General features: G+C 59.3%; 8 protein-coding genes across 8 annotated transcripts; 4 read left to right on the forward strand and 4 right to left on the reverse strand.

Annotated features, from left to right (window-relative positions):
* Positions 1-21: 21 nt before the first annotated feature.
* Positions 22-3,144, reverse strand: SPRG_22110 (hypothetical protein). Its single transcript, XM_012341679.1, has 11 exons — positions 3,035-3,144; positions 2,564-2,982; positions 2,478-2,517; positions 2,282-2,438; positions 2,090-2,231; positions 1,990-2,043; positions 1,853-1,939; positions 1,695-1,803; positions 1,619-1,668; positions 488-1,572; positions 22-436 (listed from the first exon to the last, which is right to left on the reverse strand). The coding sequence occupies exons 2-11, from the start codon at positions 2,797-2,799 to the stop codon at positions 135-137; spliced, it is 2,262 nt and encodes a 753-aa protein (XP_012197069.1). The 5' UTR covers positions 2,800-2,982; positions 3,035-3,144; the 3' UTR covers positions 22-134.
* Positions 3,145-3,464: 320 nt separating this feature from the next.
* On the reverse strand, positions 3,465-4,560 carry SPRG_22111 (hypothetical protein). The gene is made up of 3 exons (XM_012341680.1): positions 4,345-4,560; positions 4,011-4,301; positions 3,465-3,960 (listed from the first exon to the last, which is right to left on the reverse strand). Exons 1-3 carry the CDS (start codon positions 4,519-4,521, stop codon positions 3,541-3,543), a joined length of 888 nt encoding a protein of 295 aa, XP_012197070.1. The 5' UTR covers positions 4,522-4,560; the 3' UTR covers positions 3,465-3,540.
* Positions 4,561-4,757: 197 nt separating this feature from the next.
* SPRG_02906 (hypothetical protein) lies at positions 4,758-5,774 on the forward strand (the record flags this gene model as incomplete). Its single annotated transcript, XM_012341492.1, has 4 exons — positions 4,758-4,910; positions 4,964-5,260; positions 5,306-5,537; positions 5,584-5,774. The coding sequence occupies exons 2-4, from the start codon at positions 4,985-4,987 to the stop codon at positions 5,772-5,774; spliced, it is 699 nt and encodes a 232-aa protein (XP_012196882.1). The 5' UTR covers positions 4,758-4,910; positions 4,964-4,984.
* Positions 5,775-5,923: 149 nt separating this feature from the next.
* On the reverse strand, positions 5,924-10,122 carry SPRG_02907 (hypothetical protein). Its single transcript, XM_012341493.1, has 7 exons — positions 8,382-10,122; positions 7,672-8,334; positions 7,413-7,622; positions 6,787-7,362; positions 6,512-6,744; positions 6,107-6,464; positions 5,924-6,063 (listed from the first exon to the last, which is right to left on the reverse strand). The coding sequence occupies exons 1-7, from the start codon at positions 10,104-10,106 to the stop codon at positions 5,947-5,949; spliced, it is 3,882 nt and encodes a 1,293-aa protein (XP_012196883.1). The 5' UTR covers positions 10,107-10,122; the 3' UTR covers positions 5,924-5,946.
* Positions 10,123-10,382: 260 nt separating this feature from the next.
* SPRG_02908 (enolase) lies at positions 10,383-11,823 on the forward strand. The gene has a single exon (XM_012341494.1). It carries the CDS (start codon positions 10,426-10,428, stop codon positions 11,773-11,775), a length of 1,350 nt encoding a protein of 449 aa, XP_012196884.1. The 5' UTR covers positions 10,383-10,425; the 3' UTR covers positions 11,776-11,823.
* A 225-nt stretch (positions 11,824-12,048) lies between these two features.
* On the forward strand, positions 12,049-14,973 carry SPRG_02909 (hypothetical protein). The gene is made up of 4 exons (XM_012341495.1): positions 12,049-13,147; positions 13,191-13,692; positions 13,737-13,864; positions 13,913-14,973. The coding sequence occupies exons 1-4, from the start codon at positions 12,080-12,082 to the stop codon at positions 14,861-14,863; spliced, it is 2,649 nt and encodes an 882-aa protein (XP_012196885.1). The 5' UTR covers positions 12,049-12,079; the 3' UTR covers positions 14,864-14,973.
* Positions 14,974-15,174: 201 nt separating this feature from the next.
* On the forward strand, positions 15,175-15,665 carry SPRG_02910 (hypothetical protein). Its single transcript, XM_012341496.1, has one exon. It carries the CDS (start codon positions 15,182-15,184, stop codon positions 15,638-15,640), a length of 459 nt encoding a protein of 152 aa, XP_012196886.1. The 5' UTR covers positions 15,175-15,181; the 3' UTR covers positions 15,641-15,665.
* An 85-nt stretch (positions 15,666-15,750) lies between these two features.
* On the reverse strand, positions 15,751-18,955 carry SPRG_22112 (hypothetical protein; the record flags this gene model as incomplete). The annotated part of the gene is made up of 11 exons (XM_012341681.1): positions 15,751-16,059; positions 16,111-16,354; positions 16,406-16,656; positions 16,704-17,372; positions 17,427-17,730; positions 17,774-18,012; positions 18,059-18,118; positions 18,163-18,233; positions 18,280-18,528; positions 18,671-18,821; positions 18,890-18,955. The coding sequence occupies 11 exons, from the start codon at positions 18,953-18,955 to the stop codon at positions 15,751-15,753; spliced, it is 2,613 nt and encodes an 870-aa protein (XP_012197071.1).
* Between the last annotated feature and the right edge of the window lie 782 nt (positions 18,956-19,737).

Below are 19,737 nucleotides of genomic sequence, written 5' to 3' on the forward strand. Positions count from 1 at the left end.
GCGACGACACAATCGATACATTGATACATTGATATACAAAAGGAATACGTACACCCGATCGGATGGGAGTAGAAAGTACATTGGAGTATAGGTTTTTGGTTTTGTTTTGAAATGTGGAATGGTGCTCTGAGAGCTTAGAGGTGGTAGCGCTTGTGCAGCCCGTCTGTAGGCGATTCGAGACTGCTGGCGCCGTTGACGTCAACGGGAACGCTGTCTTCGTCGTGGACACCAATGCTGAGAATTTCGGCCATCTTGAGGCAGAACCGGTCCTTGTACGCGGTCGGCGGCACGGCCGAGAGACCATCCGGGTCCTTTCGGAGGACGTGGAGTTTGAACCCGCGCTCGAGCTTCTTGTCAAAGTTCCAGAGCTGCAAAATGTCGATAATGCCAAAGTAATAGCACGCCGGTCCGACGACCGTGTTGGCGCGGCGCGTGCCTACCCCTCATCCATGTTACACCACAGACACAACATTCGACTCGCGCATACCGTTAAAGAGGTGGGGAAGGCCCTCGGACAGCAGCGCGTCCTCGTCTTCGGCGGCCATCGGGTCGCGCATCTTGGCGACACTGCCGTCCCGCGCCTTCATCTTGATGTTGTTGTTGAGCAAAAGGCTCTTGGAGTTCTCCGTCTCCTCGAGCTCGAGCTCCATGTCGTCCGTGACGCGGTACTCGACGTTGTGGACCCCCATGAGCAACGAGTAGTCCATGATGCCGTGGCTAGCGAGGAAGGACGCGTCCTTGCAAATGTGCGCGTAGAGCTCTTCGGCTTCCGCCTCGTTGAGTCGGACCTTCTGCGTCAAGTCGTTGTCCTTGAGGATCACGTTCGGCTCGTGGTTGCCGCCAACGCGGAGGGGGCACGCGTTCGACTCGGCGTCCGCGACGCCAAAGATAAACTTGCCGTTGCAGTGCCGGCACGTGACGCTCTTGCCCTTTGTCGGCTGCTTGGCCGACCGATTGACCCAACTGCCCTTGATGTCGTAGCGCCGATGGATGGTCTTGGAGTTGTCCGAAAACAAGTTGGCCATCACGACAAAGTAAAACGTGCTGCCGTACAGCTGCACCGAGTGGCAGCCGTAGAAGCGCGTGAGGAGCGAGTCGGGGTGCGAGAGGAGGTAGCTGCCGTACTCGGGCGCGATCGACTGCAGAAACGACGCTTCGCCGGGGCTCATACTCTTGACAATGAGCTGCTGGTCTTGCGAGAAGAACATAAACGCGCCGCTCGCGCCTTCGCTGAGCCGCTCCTTGGTCGTCTTGCTCAGACTCTGCACGTACGCTTCGGTTGAGACGCCAAAGTGGTGCCGGATCGCGTGAAACACGTGCGGGCAAAAGTCGGTAAAGATCGTCGTCGACGACGGCGCGTCAAGCGTCGTCTGGCCTTGGGGCAGCAGCCGGAGTTGGTTGACGGTCGCATTGTCCGGCAGCGTCACAATCTCTTTGGCCGCTTGGATGATGCCGGTCGTCGTGTAGTAGAGCACTTCGCAGCGCAACGCGAGATTCACTTGCGGGCTCAAGTCGACGTCGACGGGAAGGCCCTTCTTCGAGTTGGGCGCGTTCCCGACGAGAAGGCCGTCGCTACAGGACGCGTGTGAGCTCTCGAGGAGAGGAGAGGAGAGTGTACCCAAACGAGAGCTCGTTGATCTGGAACCACACGATAAAGTCAAAGTACCCCTTGCACGTGATGAAAACATCATGACTTGGGTCAGCGCCGTGTACGAATTCGGGTTGTTGACGAGGCCCAGCACGAGGTACGGCACGTAGACGCCGAATGTAATCGCCCAGTAGATGATGATTGCAATCACGTAGCTATCCAAGGAGATGAGGATACTTGGATCGATGGATAGGTATAACGTACACGGTGACCGAATGCAAGACTCGAAGACGGAGGCGAAGGGTTTCCGCGAGGCCAGCCTTGAGCCGCTTCCACGCAAACACAATGACACTACCACCGTCTGGTCACAAGGGCCATCTAGATCACACATATTGACGTACCAGAGTGCCACGACCCAGAAAAGGATGATCCAGATGTAGAAAAAACCCCACGACCTAGAGTTGAAAAAACTCAGAAATGGAGTTCGAAACGTGAACGTACGTGGTGTTGATGGACCAGAGGAGGTTGGTCTGGCCGCTGCTAGAGCTGCCCGTGTCCTTGTGCACGGGCTTGGCCCAGCAGTAGTTGAACTCGGACGGCCCGGCCTTGTCGAGCGACACGAGGAGAATGGATGTGAGCAGGGCTAAAGCCGTCGTATCAGCCAATAATGCCTTCAAAAGCACGAGGGTGTACCAAAGCCCCAGACAAAAATGTGGTAGAGGCGCACGTTGCGCTTAAAGTCCGTGAACGGACTGCGCACGGAAGTGTACATGTCGTAGGTCATGACGCAGAACCAGCACTCGGAGCCGAGGAGGAAGAACTGCGTAAAGCCAGCAGCCACGTTGCAGCCCTTCTCGGACAAAATCTCCAGCGTCTCAATGTCTGTCACATTCTTTTGGAGGCTAAAGTTGCAGCCGCCATTGCCGCACCTACGCGCAATACGTTCGCGACGTCCATGGATAGAGGTCGTTCTACTTGTAGAGCTCGGTGAAGAGCAGAATGAGCACAAAGCCCACGTCGCAGAGACTCCGGTAAAAGATGAGCGGGTTCGGGTGCTTCTTCCACGACGGAAGGTGCCAGTACGTGTAGATGACGGCCGACGACGACACGATCGTGACCGTACTACCGCCGAGGAGCCCGACCGAGACACGGTACCCGAGCGCCGGGATCGTAATCGTCGCCGCGAGCGCGCAAAGGAAGAAGAGCAGCATGAGCGCCTGAATCGCAAAGTTGTTGGCCCAGTGGATCGAGTTCTCGATGCGGATCTTGGCATGGAACCAGCCGAGGCGGTCCGTGTCCTTGCCCGGCCGGCGAGCGTGCTCGGCATGTCGCTCTCAGAGTGCTGGTACGCCATGGACTTGGGCGTCGACGACGGGTTGTAGTAGAGCGCGTTCCTATGCATGCGCATGAGCTCCATGGTGCATGGCCTCCTCGCTGTCGTCGTACGAGGGAGAAGAGGTCTCGGAGATGTTGTCGCGGACGTACGACCCCTTCTTCGCGGATGCTTGCATAGAGGCGAGGGTGGCCGGCTGGACGTCGCCGCGTGACAAATGCTGGTATACAGTAACGTGACCAAGCCAGCGCAAGATGGACTTTTTGCTGCCACAAAACCGACGCTTTTTTCGTTTAACCTCGGTTTTTGTATGAAAAGCGTCGGCGCGTCGGAGAAATGCGACTGTGCTCGAAAATTTCATCGTTTCACGGGACGACACCGGATCTTGCGACCGGCGCAGTGCGGCCGAGGGTTGCTGCCAGGGCCTCGCCCGTCCCGCCGGCGCAGCATAGACGATGCGCCGCGCCATGGTGTAGCCAAAGCCCTTGGCCTGCCGCCTCAACGGTACGTATTGCGTGCGTACGCTTTTTCAAGGCGCTGCATACGATGATACACGCTGGCTTTATCGGCGCTTGAAGTTGCTACCGTAATACGGATCCATTTCACATTACAGGGCGTGTTATGCTTCGACTGGCGCGTTCCCGACACCACGAGGCGTCTCGGACGGCTGGAACCTCACGTGCCGGTAGCCCATGCGTTTGGCTTGGCGCACGCGGCTTCGAAGCGACACGCAGGCAGCGATGACGGTCAGCAGCGCGAGCGTCGTGAGCATAAGCGTCGTGTGCAACCGCTCGTCGTGCTCAATGTCGGCAAGGCTCTGTCCATGGTACTTGGCGACGATGCACTTGTCGTCAAAGTAGAGCATATGGCGGGTCGGCGGCGACGCGGACCCGTCGCGATAGACCGCAAACTCGCACTCGACCGGCTCGCCTTCGGCCGTGAAGCGAAAGTACTCGACCAAGTCGCTATGAATGCTGTCATTCTGCGCCTCGTACGCAGTGAGCTCGAAATGCGCGTCGTCGTACATGTGCTTGAGGTGCTAGCATCAACGCAGCGTGAGGAGATCGCCAGCAGGAGGACACATACTACCTCGCTGACCAAGGCGCGGATCGGGCCTTCCTCAATGCGGTCCGTCGGCAGCGCAACGCGAGGGAACTGCTCAAACGTCTTGCCGGTGCAGTCGACGTTGCCGTCCGTGTCGTTGGTGCACACAAAGATGCAGTTGGCGACCGTCATGTACGGGTCGCCTGCGAACGCAACCGAGTCAAATTGGAGCTTGAGGAGCACGTTGAGCTTGTACGTGGCACCCGCCATGTAGTACGACTCTTCGTACTCGTCCTCGTAGTACGGATCGTCGAGCAAAATCGGGTGCTTGTACACCTACGCAAGGAGATGAGTCTCCTATCCTACATGTCGGCAGTACCTCTGCGTTGAGCACCGTCTTGTCGCTCACGACCGCGAAGACGTCCGAGAGGAACCGGTCGTACGTCTTCATAAATTCGTCCGTGGCGGCAGCAACAAACGGATCGGAAGGGTCCACCGGCACGAAGGTCGCCGCCGCGACCGAGAGAAAGGCGACGAGGCTGCGTACGAGCTGCATGGTCAATTGCACAATATACAGTGACGCAAGGCTCTTTGGATAACAATTTGCGTCCTAACGCATCGAAAAACAACAAAAAGGAAGAAGAAAAGAGGGCTTCGAAGTCACTTATCTCGAAGGTTTGAGGTCGCGACGAAGATTAGAACATGCACGCGATATCTCGAACGAGGCGGGTTTGATCTATCGTGGCGCATTCCAGAATTGCTCATGCGGGCCGTACTTGCTGGTCTTTGTTTCGCGTTGGCAGCGGCGACCGACCGCGGGTTCGTTCCTGTCCCTGTGAACGACCCGTTCTTGGACGAGTCGGCGGCCGCTTTTTGCGGGACTACCGACTCAAGCTCACGTTCCACTTCGCCAACGTCAGCGAAAGCCGCATCATCGGAGCCGAGGTAGTGGATGCCATCCATGCCTGCTTTGTACATAGTCCCATCGATTGTTTTAGGTGGCCCGGTTCCCACTGCCGATGCTCGAGGAGGTACCAAATTCTAGCGGCGACGCCAACGCCACCATTGAGCCTGTACTGGCGTCCATGTACCGCGTCAATATGCTCATGAGCATCCACTTCAACTCGGAAAAGTTTGGCGGCAACGACTTCGTGACAGTCGCGAGCGCCGAGTACACGTGCTTCAACCGGACCAACGACCACGAGACGTGCGAAGCCGACTCGTTTCTGGAGAACAAGCGCGTCGCGCAGCCGATCGCGGACGTCCCAGAGTACATTCGGCCGTCCATTGACCTCGTAGGACCTTGTGAGTGAGAGGTATCGCTCAACATCAAACGGTAGGCGACGCGCAATCAGTACGCGGACGAAGAACCGGTTTGGACGGCGTACGAGACCCAAGAGCTTTCGGTTGCGGGGCACATGGACTATGTCAAGTTCGTCTTGGACGGCGAGCCCGTTCCGTGCACGGCGGCCTTTCACTACGACGGTGCGAAGGCCCGCATGGTGCACCTCGACTGGTCTTGCTACTCGGCCACGTACGTTGAAACCAAGATGCGCACCATGATCCGAAACGGTCTGTCACGATGACACACCACAATGCCTTTCTCATATTACGATAGGCTACATCAAGCTTGTGGCGACGGCGCTGAGCATTTTCGCGGTGCTGGCGGCCATTAGCGTCTACTGCAAGCGACGTGCAGTCGGCGGCAGCCACATTCTTCGCTTCCTCGCGCCCGCCGCACCGCCCGTGCAAGAGAAGCCCCGCTCCACAAACGAGCCACAAAAGTCGTACAGCTCGTTCCGCGTATAACTTCTGAATGCAAGACAATATTGTCATCGTAAACGTACGACATTAATGTTGTCGTACCCAACGCGTGCAGTCGTCGCGTGCAGTCGTGAGACCTTGCGTCGAGGTGCACTGTGTCCTCACCACAGGTATCAAACAGAGTTTTCCAATAGGAAGAAAGTACGACCATACAGAGTTAGAGCGCCCGAATCGCGTGCACACTGTTGTGCAGTTCGGTAAAAATGAGCGGGAGTTCCTGCAGTGCGTGCTTGGAGGTTCTGGAGCAAGCAAAGAGACACTCGTCGTTGCGCTCCTAGCAGCAGCATCAGTGCTCTGCCGATCGATCACGAAGGTACCGAGCTCGACGGAAGGAACTTGGTCACTGCTTGGTTGTCCAGGAGCGCCAGCATCCGAGACACGGCGTTGTCCCGCTCCAACGCCAAGGCCATGAAGGGCATCTCGAGCGCGGCCGTAGATAGCTGCGACGCCCAGTACAAGTGGTGGGCGTGACTGCGTAGCGCCGGGCCAAGTTGGATGTTGACAAGGGAAAAACCACCTTCGTCGAGAAGCCACGGAAGAATGGCCCCCGCGACGTCCACGAGCGGTCCAAGCAAAAGGACAAGCGTCGTCTCGACCAGCGTCTTTGGCGTCATTTCTACCACGCATGGGATCTTCTCTGCAAGCCGCCACTGCAGCGCCGGCGGTGTGTTCCGTCTACACCATTCCATAGGTACCACGGGTGCTACGACCAAGTGACGCACCGCGTGAGGTCGTCGTACAAGGCATCCGAGAGGACGTCTCGGTAGAGCAGTCCCAAGTCCTTTCGCGCCGCCGCGTACGACGACGGAGTGTATAGCGCGTTGTGCGCCGCGTCGATGCCGTAGCCTGCAATAAGCGAGTGCCGCGCTACCCGCCTTGCGTCCTCTGGGTTGGTGGGGCCAACGAGCTCTTGAAGGCGCGCAACGGCGTCAAGTCGACGCACGGTGCACACCACCTAGACGCACATCGCAAGCTGCTCGGCGATACTGGCACGTACAACAGGCGCGGACGTGAGCAAGGCCTCTTGATCGTCATCGTTGGTCGCGAAGGCGTGGGCTTGCAGGGGCGACAATACCGTCATGTGTACGTCCAGCAGCGTGTAGCCGTCCCGTGCGAGGCGCCGGAAGAGCAATGGCAGTAGCGACGTCGGTGCGTGTGGCTTGATAACCACGAGCGATAGCAGCGGTGCCGGCTTGTCGAGTAGAAAGAACGGCTCTTGCGCATATGGCGGGTAGCACCTATCCAACGGCGAAGGCTGCGTCTGATGCAGCTCCGAGGCCGCAAAAAACTGGTGCACAAGCCCATAGACGATGGTTGGCGACGAGTACAGCCAGACATGAGCCAGCCCTTTCTTGATGCTGCTGCCGCCAAGCCGTTGTCGAAAGACCACCAAAAGCAGCCGCGCCGGAAGACCCGGAATGTCTTTGGCCAAGGCGGTAGCCATCTCGGGCGTCGCAGTCACGAGCTTGAGGCCCAGAAGATGCCACGTCTCGGCGTTGCCCAAGAGGGATGTGAGGGCAGAGCCGAGGGGCGGCAGCTCGAATGATGCGGTGCCTGCGTCGGAAAACGCCTCCTACGAATGGTGGGCATGCGTTCGGCGACATGGAAAAGATACGAGTGTACCGGAGACAGCACCGCCAAGAGAGTTTGCTCTCGATTGGAGTCGGCAATGAGCGGAGGCGACGGCGATGGCTTCGGCAACGGCAACGCCACCTCGGTCGCTCGGGCGATGGCCGCCGTCACACTCTCCGACGCGACAAGTACCGGTACATTGAGACGCGTACTCTCGCACAACGCTTGCTGCAAGATCGGTGCATGGATCGCTCCGTGTTCCTAGAGACAGTCTTTGATCGTGCGCACCAAGCAGCCTCCCGGCGTGTACCTTGAAGCATATCATGGTGACGCAGCCTGCGCTGCATCGATGGAGTCCCGTGAGCGTGTAGCCGCACCGAGCGAGTGCGTCGACGGCTGCACCCAGCGATGACGGCGGTAGCATCGATGGGTACGTCACCGCCACGCGCGCCTCGGGCTTGAGCACAATCGAGTAGAGCGGTCGCGGACGGGGCAAGTGCGTCGGGAGCGGCGTCGCATGCGTCGCCACGACGCGACCGCCCAGCCAATGCACGACATCCCGCTTCGCCTGGAGGACGCCGTGCGAGACGTACACGCCCTGGCGATGCAGAAACGCTGCGTCACGGAGTGTGGCCACGGCGCTGTGTCCACGCAGCGCCAGCACGAGATGCACGCGCGCGCCAGCGACGCTGGACGGCACGGCCAAGTTGGCCTCAAAGCGTGCGCCAAAGCAAAGCTTGCAGCCGACGACGTCCACGTCGGGAAGGGCTAAAAAGTCAGAGAGGCCACAGAACGCTGGACCTGCGAGCACGGCGACAGTTGTCTCGGGTGCTAAGCGCGGCGTCAGGTCGTGTAGCTGGAAGGGAAACACTTGAAAGGCCGGGAGCCGCGTAAAGAGGTGGATCGGATGCGCCGTTGACGTCGGCCAGACGACCTCGCAGCAATCGGCGAGCAGCACGTTGGCGCCCGCCACCTAGGAAACAAGTATGTGTTTCTTCGACGAGACAAGGAGGGGCGTACGGGTGACGCGGTGATCGCCGCAAGGTCGGGCGTCGAGATGGCAACGTACAGCACGCGCCGCGCCAGCGAATGCCCTGGGCTCGGCGACACAAACGAGAGCGTGCGAAGAGGGTCCGAGGCCACCGAGCTCACAAGCCCCAAGAGCACTGTGGATGGAAACATGGCCTCGAGCTGGAGCAAGTGGCGTAGGATTAACGGAAACCGCGCGTCGGTGGTCTCGAGGCCGCAGACCAAGACGTGTGCGTCCTGCAAGGCAACGCTGTCGTCATCGTGTGCCCCGTACGCGAAGAGCGCATCCCAGTAGGGTGGCGGCAGCGTGGGTAGAAATGCTCCGTGCGACAGCTGGCGGTGGTACAGCGGCTCGCAGAGGTCGCTGGCCGCAATGCTCTCCTCAATGCGGCGATGGACGTCGGCCGTTCGAAGAACCGCCAGTGCGCTGGGCACCTCGTCCGAAATGGTCGGTGCGACAAACACGGATGCTGGTGCTTCTAGAGTTGGCTCGCAAGGCGACGACAAGGATGGGCAAAGGACCATCTCTGGCTCGTCCGAATGCAAGCTCGAGGTGCTGAGCTCGAATGGGTTGGGGGGCGCGAGGGTGAAGATGCACGCATCCTTTTGTGGCGTCGATGCCGCCGTCGACTGCAAAAGCGCCGCAAACTCGAGGCGACGACGCGTTCGCTCGGCGTCGCGGATCTGCTGCTGCAACACATTGTCGTCGTCTTGCTGTCTCTGAAGCTCTTGCTGCCACTGCTTTATAAGCGCTCGCTCGCGCCGCTCGTCCTCGTCCACCGCATCACCCGTATCGTTGTCGTCTGGCGATGCAACGACGCTTTTGTCGGGTGTCGTGGACGGAGGAGGGGCATCGAAGAATGGCACTGCACGGCGTTTCATGGACTGCCGCGCGCGCTGCCACTCATCTTCAGTATCGGACTCGATGCTCGACGCTGCGTCGTCGTCGTCATCGAGCGGGCCACGCGGAGGCGGCAAGCGCTGCTCCATGTGCACGATTGGCAAGGCGGGCGTCAAAGTTGCGTCAGCGTCTAGCTCAGGGGCTTGTGCGGCGACGACCGACGGTGGCCGCAATGGAGATGCCATGGCGACCGGCGGTGGCAAAGTCGCCGACCGAAGCTCTGTCGCGTCACTGGGCGCGGGAGGCGGCGCCACAATACTAATGTTGTCCACGCTGCGGCTGCTCTGACGTTTGAGGCGCGCAAACGCTTCGTCCAAGCTCGCCAAGTACGCGTCTTGATCGGCGTGGCCCTTGTACGATGCATATTCAGCGTCGAACGTGGCCATGTCCTCGTCGTCGTGCGCGCTCGTGACATTGGTCGGATCATCGAGGTACGAGAGCACCCATTGCATCTCACTACTGTTGGTCGTCGGTAGTGGGACGGTGATGTCGCTCAGAAGCGCATCCAGATCAGTTTCGCTGAGTGGCAGCTCGAGGCGCAGCAAAGGGCTTGACGCGGCCTCCTTGACACGCATAGGTGTCGTGTCATCGTAGTCGTCTTCGTCATCTTGGTCGTCGTCGTCGGCGTAGCTCTCGAGCTCCTGCCATTTGGCAGCGCAGGTAGCCGCGTCGATCGGGGCTTCTTGGCTCAGGGCTAGCCGGCGTGCCTTGGGCAGACGCGCGCAGAGCGCTTTAGCCGCGAGCTCAAAGTCGTACGCGTGCTCAAAAACGCATTGCCGCAGCAGCTGCTGGTCGCGCTCGGTCCACGCCTCCATGCGCCTGTTGCGATCCAGAAATGGATCTTTATTCTCAAACTCAATGGCGTGAATCTATGCTTTTTGAGAGGCTTATCCGGCGGTGGAACCGTTGGACCTGGACCTGAGGTCGGGTTAAAGTTCGGTAAGTGCGAAGGGAGCGCACTTAAAAGAGAAAAGGCGTTACGGCGCGGTAGAATACCTTGGTGTTCGTATGCTACAAAGCGCACTTCATCGGACTCTGAATTTATTTCTTAAACCAGCTGGTCAAAGGAAATATCTTGGGCGAAATCCAGTCACACACAATTTCTTTGGCCTTCTTCCAGCCACATCCTCGACCATGCAAGCTGCCCGCCCGACCGCGTCGACCCTGCAGCGCCGCTTCGCCAGCACCATCAAGAAGGTGCATGCGCGTGAGATCATCGACTCGCGCGGCAACCCGACGGTCGAAGTCGACTTGACGACCGAGCACGGCCTCTTCCGCGCGTCGGTTCCGTCGGGTGCGTCGACGGGCATCCACGAGGCGTGCGAACTTCGCGACGGCGGCAAGCGCTACCTCGGCAAGGGCGTGACGCAGGCCGTCAACAACGTCAAGAACATCCTTGGCCCCAAGCTCGAGGGCATGGACCCGACCAAGCAGGCGGACATTGATCAGCTCATGCGCGACCTCGATGGCACCGAGAACAAGGGCAAGCTTGGCGCCAATGCGATCCTTGGTGTCTCGCTCGCGGTCGCCAAGGCTGGCGCGCGTGCCAAGGGCGTCCCGCTCTTCCAGCACTTTGCCGACATGATTGGCAACGACAAGCTCGTACTGCCCGTGCCTGCCTTCAACGTCATCAACGGCGGGTCGCATGCCGGCAACGCACTTGCGTTCCAGGAGTTTATGATCCTCCCGACGGGCGCGGCGTCGTTCTCGGAGGCCATGGCCATGGGCTGCGAAGTCTACCACCACCTCAAGGGCGTCATCAAGAAGAAGTACGGCCAGGACGCGACCAACGTCGGCGACGAAGGTGGCTTTGCGCCCAACATTCAGAGCAACCGCGAGGGCGTCGAGCTCCTCATGTCGGCCATCGAGAAGGCGGGCTACAGCGGCAAGATTGAGATTGGCATGGACGTCGCGTCGTCCGAGTTTTACACGGCCGACGGTCGCTACGACCTCAACTTCAAGAACAAGTCGAGCACGGACGAGCCGCTCTCGGGCGCCGCCCTTGGCCAGCTCTACAAGGACTTGGCGCGCGAGTTTCCCATCGTGTCGATTGAAGACCCGTTTGACCAGGACGACTGGGAGAACTACCAGGCGTTCACGGCCGCGATTGGCCAGGACGTCCAGGTGGTCGGCGACGATCTGCTCTGCACCAACCCGACGCGCATCGCCAAGGCCGTCGAGCTCAGCGCCTGCAACGCGCTCCTCCTCAAGGTCAACCAGATTGGCACGGTCACGGAGAGTGTCCAGGCCGTCTCGGATGCCAAGAAGGCGGGCTGGGGCGTCATGACGAGCCACCGCTCGGGCGAAACCGAGGACTCGTACATTGCCGACCTCGCCGTCGGTCTCTCGACGGGCCAGATCAAGACGGGCGCCCCGTGCCGCTCGGAGCGCCTCTCCAAGTACAACCAGCTCCTCCGCATCGAAGAGATGCTTGGCCGCAGCGCCGTCTACGCTGGCAAGAACTTCCGCAACCCGACTGCGTAAGTATGACTGTCTTTCAAACCTAACGTAAACCCACCTCGTCGTCCTCTCTCTCTGTCTTGGTACTACTACCTACTACTACCCTGTCACACCAGCCAGCGTGGCGACGCTCAGCCACAAACGTCCATCAGCCTTTACCAGCACGCGAGGAGAGCTCAATTTCCGCTTGTGCAATCCCCATGGCGCCAAGTGGCGTCCGTCTAGCCATGCTATCCGGACATGTTGGTATCCGGATATGATATCCGGATGCGCGATCTTGAGGCGTCATTTGGCAGAAAGGACATCGCGGATTGTCGAGCCAGATAGCATGGTCGAGAAGCTGGCGCCGCTGCCGGGCACGAAGCCGCTCATGATCTCGATGCGCGAGATGGACACGCTCGGGCTCAAGACCGGGCCGGGCCTGAAGGACACGATCGACTTCAAGCTCTTTGAGAAACAAGCCGTTCTGGACGAAATTGCCCAAGTCGGCTTCATGTGCCCGTTCCATGCGATCCGCGCCGACATTGCCAAGCTCGAGTGCGCCGAGTTGCTGCTGGTGGCCGACCGTGACGAAGTGTACGGCGAAAACTGGTTCGTCTGCGTGCGCCAAGCCGCCTACGACGCGCAGATGGCGCTCATCAGCGAGCGCCTCGCGGCAGCAGAGGCCGCCGCCGAGAGCAAAGACGTCGACGAGAAACCAAGTGCAGACGAGCTCCTCGAGATGATTCAGTACGAGGACAAGCCCTTCGTTGCGCACCCTTGGGTGTCGTCGACGTCGGACGAAACCCACGACCAAGTGCGCGCGCTGACGGTCCGCGCCGCGCGGCCCGTCATTAGCATGTCGATCACGCGCCGCACCGAAGAGTTCAACGCCGACTACAAGTTTAGCGATCGGGATGCGGACCAGTGCTTCGTCGAGTGCCGCCAGCACAAGGACCCGAACTACGACCTCTCGCGCGCCGAGCAAGACATTGGCCTCCAGGGGATTCCCGACCTCGTTGAGAATGCGACGCAGACATCGTGGTTCCGCGCAGTCAACTCGGCGCTGCAGTACGAGCCGATCAAAGCGCCGAGCGAGGCGTGCGAGCGTGAACTGCAGTCGTCGCGGCTGCAGACGTTTCTGGCCAACGTGCTGCCGCACATGGAAGAGGCGCTTCAGCAGAACGAGACGCTCGACATCTTCCTCGACCCGCTCCAGACGATCCTTGAAGAAGAGACGGGCGGGCAACACAAGACAGAAAACAGCATCAAAGAGCTACGTACGTTTACGGATCTCATCTACTCCAAGAACAAGATGCTGCCGTCGATCGATTGGCATCCCAAGAAAACGGGTGTCATCGCGGTCGCCGCGTCCACGAATGCATCGTTCTCCAAGCGTGAAGATGCCACCGACAAGGTAGGAGACTTTTGTACTGGGATGGAAGACGAAGCGGTGCTAGGTTGAGGGATCGTATGTGCTCATTTGGAACTTTGCCGACCTCATCCACCCGCAGCTCATGATCGAAGCACCCCAGGACGTCATGGCCGTTCGCTTCAACCCGACGCAGCCAGGGATTATCGCGGGCGGTCTCTTTAACGGCCAAGTGTGCGTTTGGGACATCTCGAAGGCCGAGGCGCAAATGACCAAGAAGAAGCAAAAGAGCAGCCACGCCAGTGAAGAGACAACGAAGGCGATCCCGCCTGTCAAGCCGCTCCATACCTCGTACATTGACTTGAGCCATCGACGGTCGGTCGCGGATCTTGTGTGGCTGCCCGCGGGCATGGAAATCACGAACCGCGGCCACCTTATATCGACGCCCGACACGGTGTCGCACCAGTTTCTGACCGTGGCCGGCGATGGGCAAGTGTGCTTTTGGGACCTTCGCTTCAAGGACCCCAAGTACCGCATGGCCAACCACAACCGCATCAAGGCGGAAAAATCCCAAGCAAAAGCCAACAAAGGTAGTCTCGTTCGAGCCCCAAACGTAATATTTGGAGATGCGTAGATGCCAAAGACACGGGGCCCGTCGAGGTGCTCTTCACGCCGCTCTACTCGATTGCGCTGACCAAAGTGGACGGCGCAGGCGAGCTCGGGCTCAAGTGCATTGTCATGGAAAAAGCCAAGGACGACCAGGTGCGACGTATGTATCAACTTGATAGTTTTACAAAACTGCGGTTGTAGCCATCGAGCCGACTGTACTGCGGCACGGAAGAAGGCGAGTTTTTACTTGCAGATTGGCGCCCGCACGCCTCCAAGGACGACGATGGACCCAGCAGCAGCAACAACCTGTCCGAGGACAGCGTCGAGTACGTTCAATGGGCGTGCCATGACCACTTTCGGACCACCGTGAGCCTAAGTCGGTCGCCGTTCTTTCCACACATTCTCTTGACGGTTAGCGAGGCCAACTTTCATATTTGGAACGTTGCGGGTGGCTCGTCGTCCAACACGCCTATCTTCATTTCGCCCTTCTCCCTCGCGCCGCTCATGTGCGGCTGCTTCTCGCCGACGCGACCGGGTGTTCTCTACATTGGCAAGGCCGACGGCGTCCTCGAAGTCTGGGACCTCTTGGATCAGTCCCACCGCGCGTCCTTCTCGTGCAGCATCGCAGCGTGCTCGCTCACAACGCTCGAGTTCCGGCAGACGCAGGTGGCGGCGCCGGCGCCGGCGCCCACCGTCAACGCCGCCAATGCGATGGGCAAGACCCAGGCGGCGCCGGTTGCGAATGCGGCGACCCAAGCGCCCAAGCAGCAGCTGCTCGCCGTCGGCGACGTCAATGGCAACTTGCACATTCTCGAGATTCCGCGAACGCTTTCGCGCGGCTCGGCGGGCGAGCGCCAGATCATCGAGGGCTACTTCAAGCGCGAGATTGCTCGGGTAAAAGCCGTCGCCGAGTACGCCGATACGGCCATGCGTGCCGCCAACGTGATTGCCAACGCCGCGTCCAACAATGGCAACAGTACCAACAACAACAACAACAACGGAGCGTCGACGCCGGCGTCCACAACCAAGCCACCGGCCACCGCCGACGCCGAAGACGATCTCTTCAAAAAGATGGAAAAGGAATTTCGGCAAGAGCTTGGCATCGACGACAAGTACATCGAGCAACTCATGAAGAGCAAGCAAACCAACTAGCCACTAGGCGACGAAGGGTACAGCATCATTATCAATATCGTGCGTTCATGCTATACCAACATCCAACGTGCGTCGCTTTACCATCTTGAATAGTGTAGCTTAGGTGCAAGGGTGAATAAGAACGATTCTTATTCACCCTTGTTTCGGTCACACGAGTCGCCAAGCAATCGCTCCGTGCTACTTTATCATTGGTGGGAAAAACCAGTGCTTCGTTTGGAGACATGCCACGTCCGCGTGCCACGTCATCAAGTGCAAAGATGACGCAATGTCGTCCGGATACGCTACCTGGGAATTATACGGACCGGCGCTGTGTGGAGGATGACGGTCGTCGAGTACGCGCAGTATGGCACCGAGGCCGAGCTCCCGGAGATCATGAGCCTCTTCGAGAAGGACCTCTCGGAACCCTACTCGGTGTACACGTATCGGTACTTTCTCTACAGCTGGCCCGAGCTCTGCGTCCTCGCGCGCTCCGAAGGCGTCATTGTCGGCGCGATCGTCTGCCGCCTCGAGGAAACCCAAGGCGTCATCAAGGGCTACATCGCGATGCTGGCCGTCGAGAAGAGCTTCCGCAAGCATGGTATCGGGTCCGCGCTCGTGCAGAAGGCCATCGACCAGATGATGCGCATGCGCTGCGACGAAGTCGTGCTCGAGACCGAGATCACCAACGTGGCCGCGATCCGATTGTACCAGAACTTGGGGTTTGTCAAGGACGAGCGCCTCCTCAAGTACTACCTCAACGGCGTCGACGCCTTCCGCCTCAAGCTATGGATGCATTAATACCAAGCCATCCTCCTACCTCGTCCTCTCGCATCTCGATGCTGGTACATGCCAAGCGCGGGAACATGCAGCTATTACATGTAGGTAGGTAGGTATTACATCGTCGTGCACTAGGTGACAAAGTGTAGCAGCGTCTTGTTCTCGCTCCACTGGAGGACCTGGAGCGTCTCGTACTGCTCGATGCACGCCTTGAGCTGCACGTTCGTGTACCCCTTGCGGATCACGATCGGCTCAATGTCGCTGTAGTTGACGCTCATCTCGCCGCGATCGCGCGCAAAATCGAGGATCAAGCGGTAAATCTTCGAGTTGGCGTCCATCGAGCTCTTGGGACGACCATGCGCGCCCTGCTCTTCGTCCTGGAGCGACGACTTGGAGACGTACACCAGTCGAATCGCTTCGTCCACGTCGGCCGTGACCACCTACGACAACACGCATCGCATGCACGTTTTGTGAATACGGCAAGGTCGTACGGTGGACGAGAAGCGAAGGCGGGCCAGCGCTTGCGAGAGTCGCAGGATACTCAGGAGCTGACGCGCGGTCATGGCAGTCTGCGCGTCGTTGGCCGAGTCTTGCTGCTGGCGCAGCGTGACATAGGCCTCGACGATGTAGCTGCAGAGACTCTCGGGGATCGCCGGCACGTATTGCTTGGCGACCGCGATAAAGTACCGAAGCACGTCCGAGCGGACGGGGTCGAACGCCATCTCGGGGTTCTTGCTACCCATGGATCTTGTGAGTTTCAATGTTTCAAGTACGTCGTCGAGATACCAAAAGCGGTGGACATAGGTTACGTGGCGAGCGAGCGCCTCGTCCTTGTCGTACTGTGCCGTGTCGAGGATCAGAAAGAGCAGATCAAAGCGACTCAGAAGCGCGTTGGGGAGGTTGATGTTCTGCGACGCGGTCAGCTTCTTGTTGTACCGGCCGTAAATCGGGTTGGCGGCTGCAAGCACCGACGTCCGCGCATTGAGCGTCGTCGTGATACCAGCTTTGGCAATGCTCACGGTTTGCTGCTCCATGACCTACACGCCGTCCACTTGATTATGTACAGTTGATACATTGAATCAACCTCGTGGATGGCCGTCCGGTCGCCCTCCTCCATCTTGTCAAACTCGTCGATGCAGCAAATGCCCATGTCGGCCAATACAAGCGCACCGCCTTCGAGCGTCATCTCCTTGGTGATCTGGTCGCGCACGACCGCGGCCGTGAGACCGACGCCACTGCTACCCTTGCCCGTCGTGTAGATGCCTCGGGGGCTCACGGTCGCAATGTGCTTGAGGAGCTGACTCTTGGCCACACCAGGGTCGCCCATGAGGAGTACGTTGATGTCGCCGCGGACCTTCATGCCTTCGTCCATACGCTTGGTGACGCCGCCAATCATAAGCAACAGCAGTGCTTTCTTGACGTCTTCGTGGCCGTAAATTTCGGGCGCGATCGACTGCGAGAGGATCGAGTAGAGCTCGGGCGACTCTTGAAGGCGCTCGACTTCCGTCTCCATGTCCTCGGATGCATCCATCGCACTGTACCGCTTCTTGTGGTTGATGATGTGCATGGCTTCAAGGTACGTCTCGGTGATGAGGCCGACTTGCATTTGACGCTGGGGGCTGTACGGCAGCGGGAGGAAGATGCCGCAGATGGTAATGATCGCACCCGGTTCGCACGACCGCGTGAGCTCGCCGCGAAGGTACACGGTGAGCGACCGGGGAATGTGGCCCATGGGCACTTGGTCGGGTAGTTCCTACGAGCATACACATGTCGATCGATGTAATGCGATGGAAGCGAGTGAGTGTACTTGAAATTTGACTTCTTGAAACTTTTGAAACTTGGAGGCTTTGGTTTGCATGAGGAGGCGGCCGTTGGTCTTGTTGACTGTGCACTTTTCACTCGGACACTGCACGAGCGGGTTGAAGTTGCGCGACTTGACCTCTTGGTACACTTCGAACGAACACACTTCGCACGTGTACGTGGCCACGATGACGAGCGGCTTGACGTTCGAGACACGCGTCACCATACCCTTGATGCGCACGAGGCTGCCCACTTTGGACGCTTTCACCTCGCGGATCGGCACCGGCTTGGTCTTGACGCCAGGCACCAGTCTACAGAGATGCATGGTACAAGACGCGACCGGCAAAAGCGTACTGGAGCTCAAAGCGGCGCATGAGTGCCGGCGGAAAGACGGTCGCAAGGTCGACGGGCGCATCGTTCTCGGTCGCCGCCTCTTGGACGCGGTGGAGGCGGAGGACATCGAGGACGTCGTGGGCCTCCGAGATATCGCGCGACGGCGGCGGGAGGATGTCGTCGACCGCGTCCGAGAAGAGCGAGACGTACCGGCGCGTGTTGCGCATGACGTTGCGTACGAAATCCTCGTCGTTTTCAAACTACAGAGAAGGCGTCATGAGCCGCTAGGACACTGGGCGATGGTACCGAGAGGACGTCGTCGAGCGCGATGGTGATGGTCGTGCGCTGGCGGTCGGCGACCTCTTGCTATCGCACGCGTGAGCGCAGAGAGATGACCTCCTTGTACGTACGAGCATGTCTTCGTACTTGCGCGCGCCCGAGAGCGAGTCGACATAGTTGCGCAGAAAGTGCAAGCATTTCTCTACAGCGGCCATGAGACCATGGTGCGGCGAGATGGTGCCATGTACCTTTTTCTTCGAGGTAGTTGGGAAAGCCGGCCATGGCCATGCCGCCGCCGCCGGTGCCGGTACTGCCGCTGTTCGCACCGGGCGCCGACGCGGCCGACGACGATGGCAGACCCGGCATGACGTGCTGCGAGCTGTTTCCAGGCCGGGGAAGACCCGGCATGACGTGCTGCGCGTTGCGGGCAAAGCCGGGCACGTTGCTGTACGAGGCCATCGAGGTCCACTTGCGAGAGTGTTCCAAAATATGGTCGCCTGTTGCCGCCAAAATATCCGGACGCGTATCCGGTGCAACGACTGCCGCCGATCTTTGGTTGTGACGGAGATTGCGCTCGCATGCAAAGGCTGTAGCAACACAAGAGGACGCAAATCACGCTCGGTATACTCGTCGGTTAACCGCGCAGGTAGAAGGCAAAGACCCACGCATAGAGGACGCAGAGCGTGCAGCGGACGACGACCATCTGGCTTTGGGTGCTCCGGAGAAGCGTGCGGTCGCTCGCGCGCCGGGGTTCGAGCTGGGCTTGGTGGTGCGCCATCTCTGCAAGGAGCTCCAACAGCGCATTACAGGTGTCATAGGTTGCCAAGCATAGAGATGTGGCGTCTTGGGCCCCGCAACCTCTTCATTGGATGCAGCAGGTAGTGCCGCGACGGCTGCGGCCAGATCTTCCATGAGCGCATGCATTGCTTTGACGGCGTCGAGCGCTTCAGCGACCTTGCCCCCATGGGACACATAAAGTCTATCGAGCACACAGGCAAGAGATCAATATGCCGATAGGAATGGAGAGCGTACATGAGATTGGCTCGCTCGTCTCCGCTGCTCGGGGCTGCGTCTTCCCCCGTGGGGTCGGCCCCATGAGGAGGCGGGTTGCTGGTCCGTGAGCTCGAGGTGTGCCATGTTGCTGGCAAATTGAAGAATGAGGTCATTTCTAAATTTCGAAACCGCCCGGTTTGGACCCTCGATAACTGCAACGACCTGGCAAAGTGCACACGACCTGGCAAAGTGCACACGACCTGGCAAAGTGCAACGAATTCAGAAGATCCAACCTGTGTCATAGGTTAGCCGCGCCGGGCGATGCTATGGCCTTACCACGTCCTTTGTGCCATATATGCAAAGAACTGTGGGGGGTTGCAGCTCGTGCAGCATGCGCTGGTGCCAGCCATGTACCAAACGGTACCTCGGTCCACGAGTACGGGCGGCAGGCCTCGACTTTCTACGTCGATGTGGCACACATGCAGACGATCGCTAATTACAGTTCAGGTATGACTGTCGGGTCGCGGCCAAACGTGTCGTTCGTGCTGTCCAGGAGGGCGTCCGACAGCAGATCAAGCACGCGCACCAAACGCCGTCCGGTTATGGTGTTGCTGCGCAGGTACTGGGGGGCAGCGCCATGCCCAGGTAGCTTCGCGCGCGCGTGTGCGAGCTTGATCTGCTGTCTAGCGCCCTCCTGGACAGCACGAACGACG

Source organism: Saprolegnia parasitica (genome assembly GCF_000151545.1).
Source record: "Saprolegnia parasitica CBS 223.65 unplaced genomic scaffold supercont2.7, whole genome shotgun sequence".
Taxonomy (NCBI): domain Eukaryota; phylum Oomycota; class Saprolegniomycetes; order Saprolegniales; family Saprolegniaceae; genus Saprolegnia; species Saprolegnia parasitica.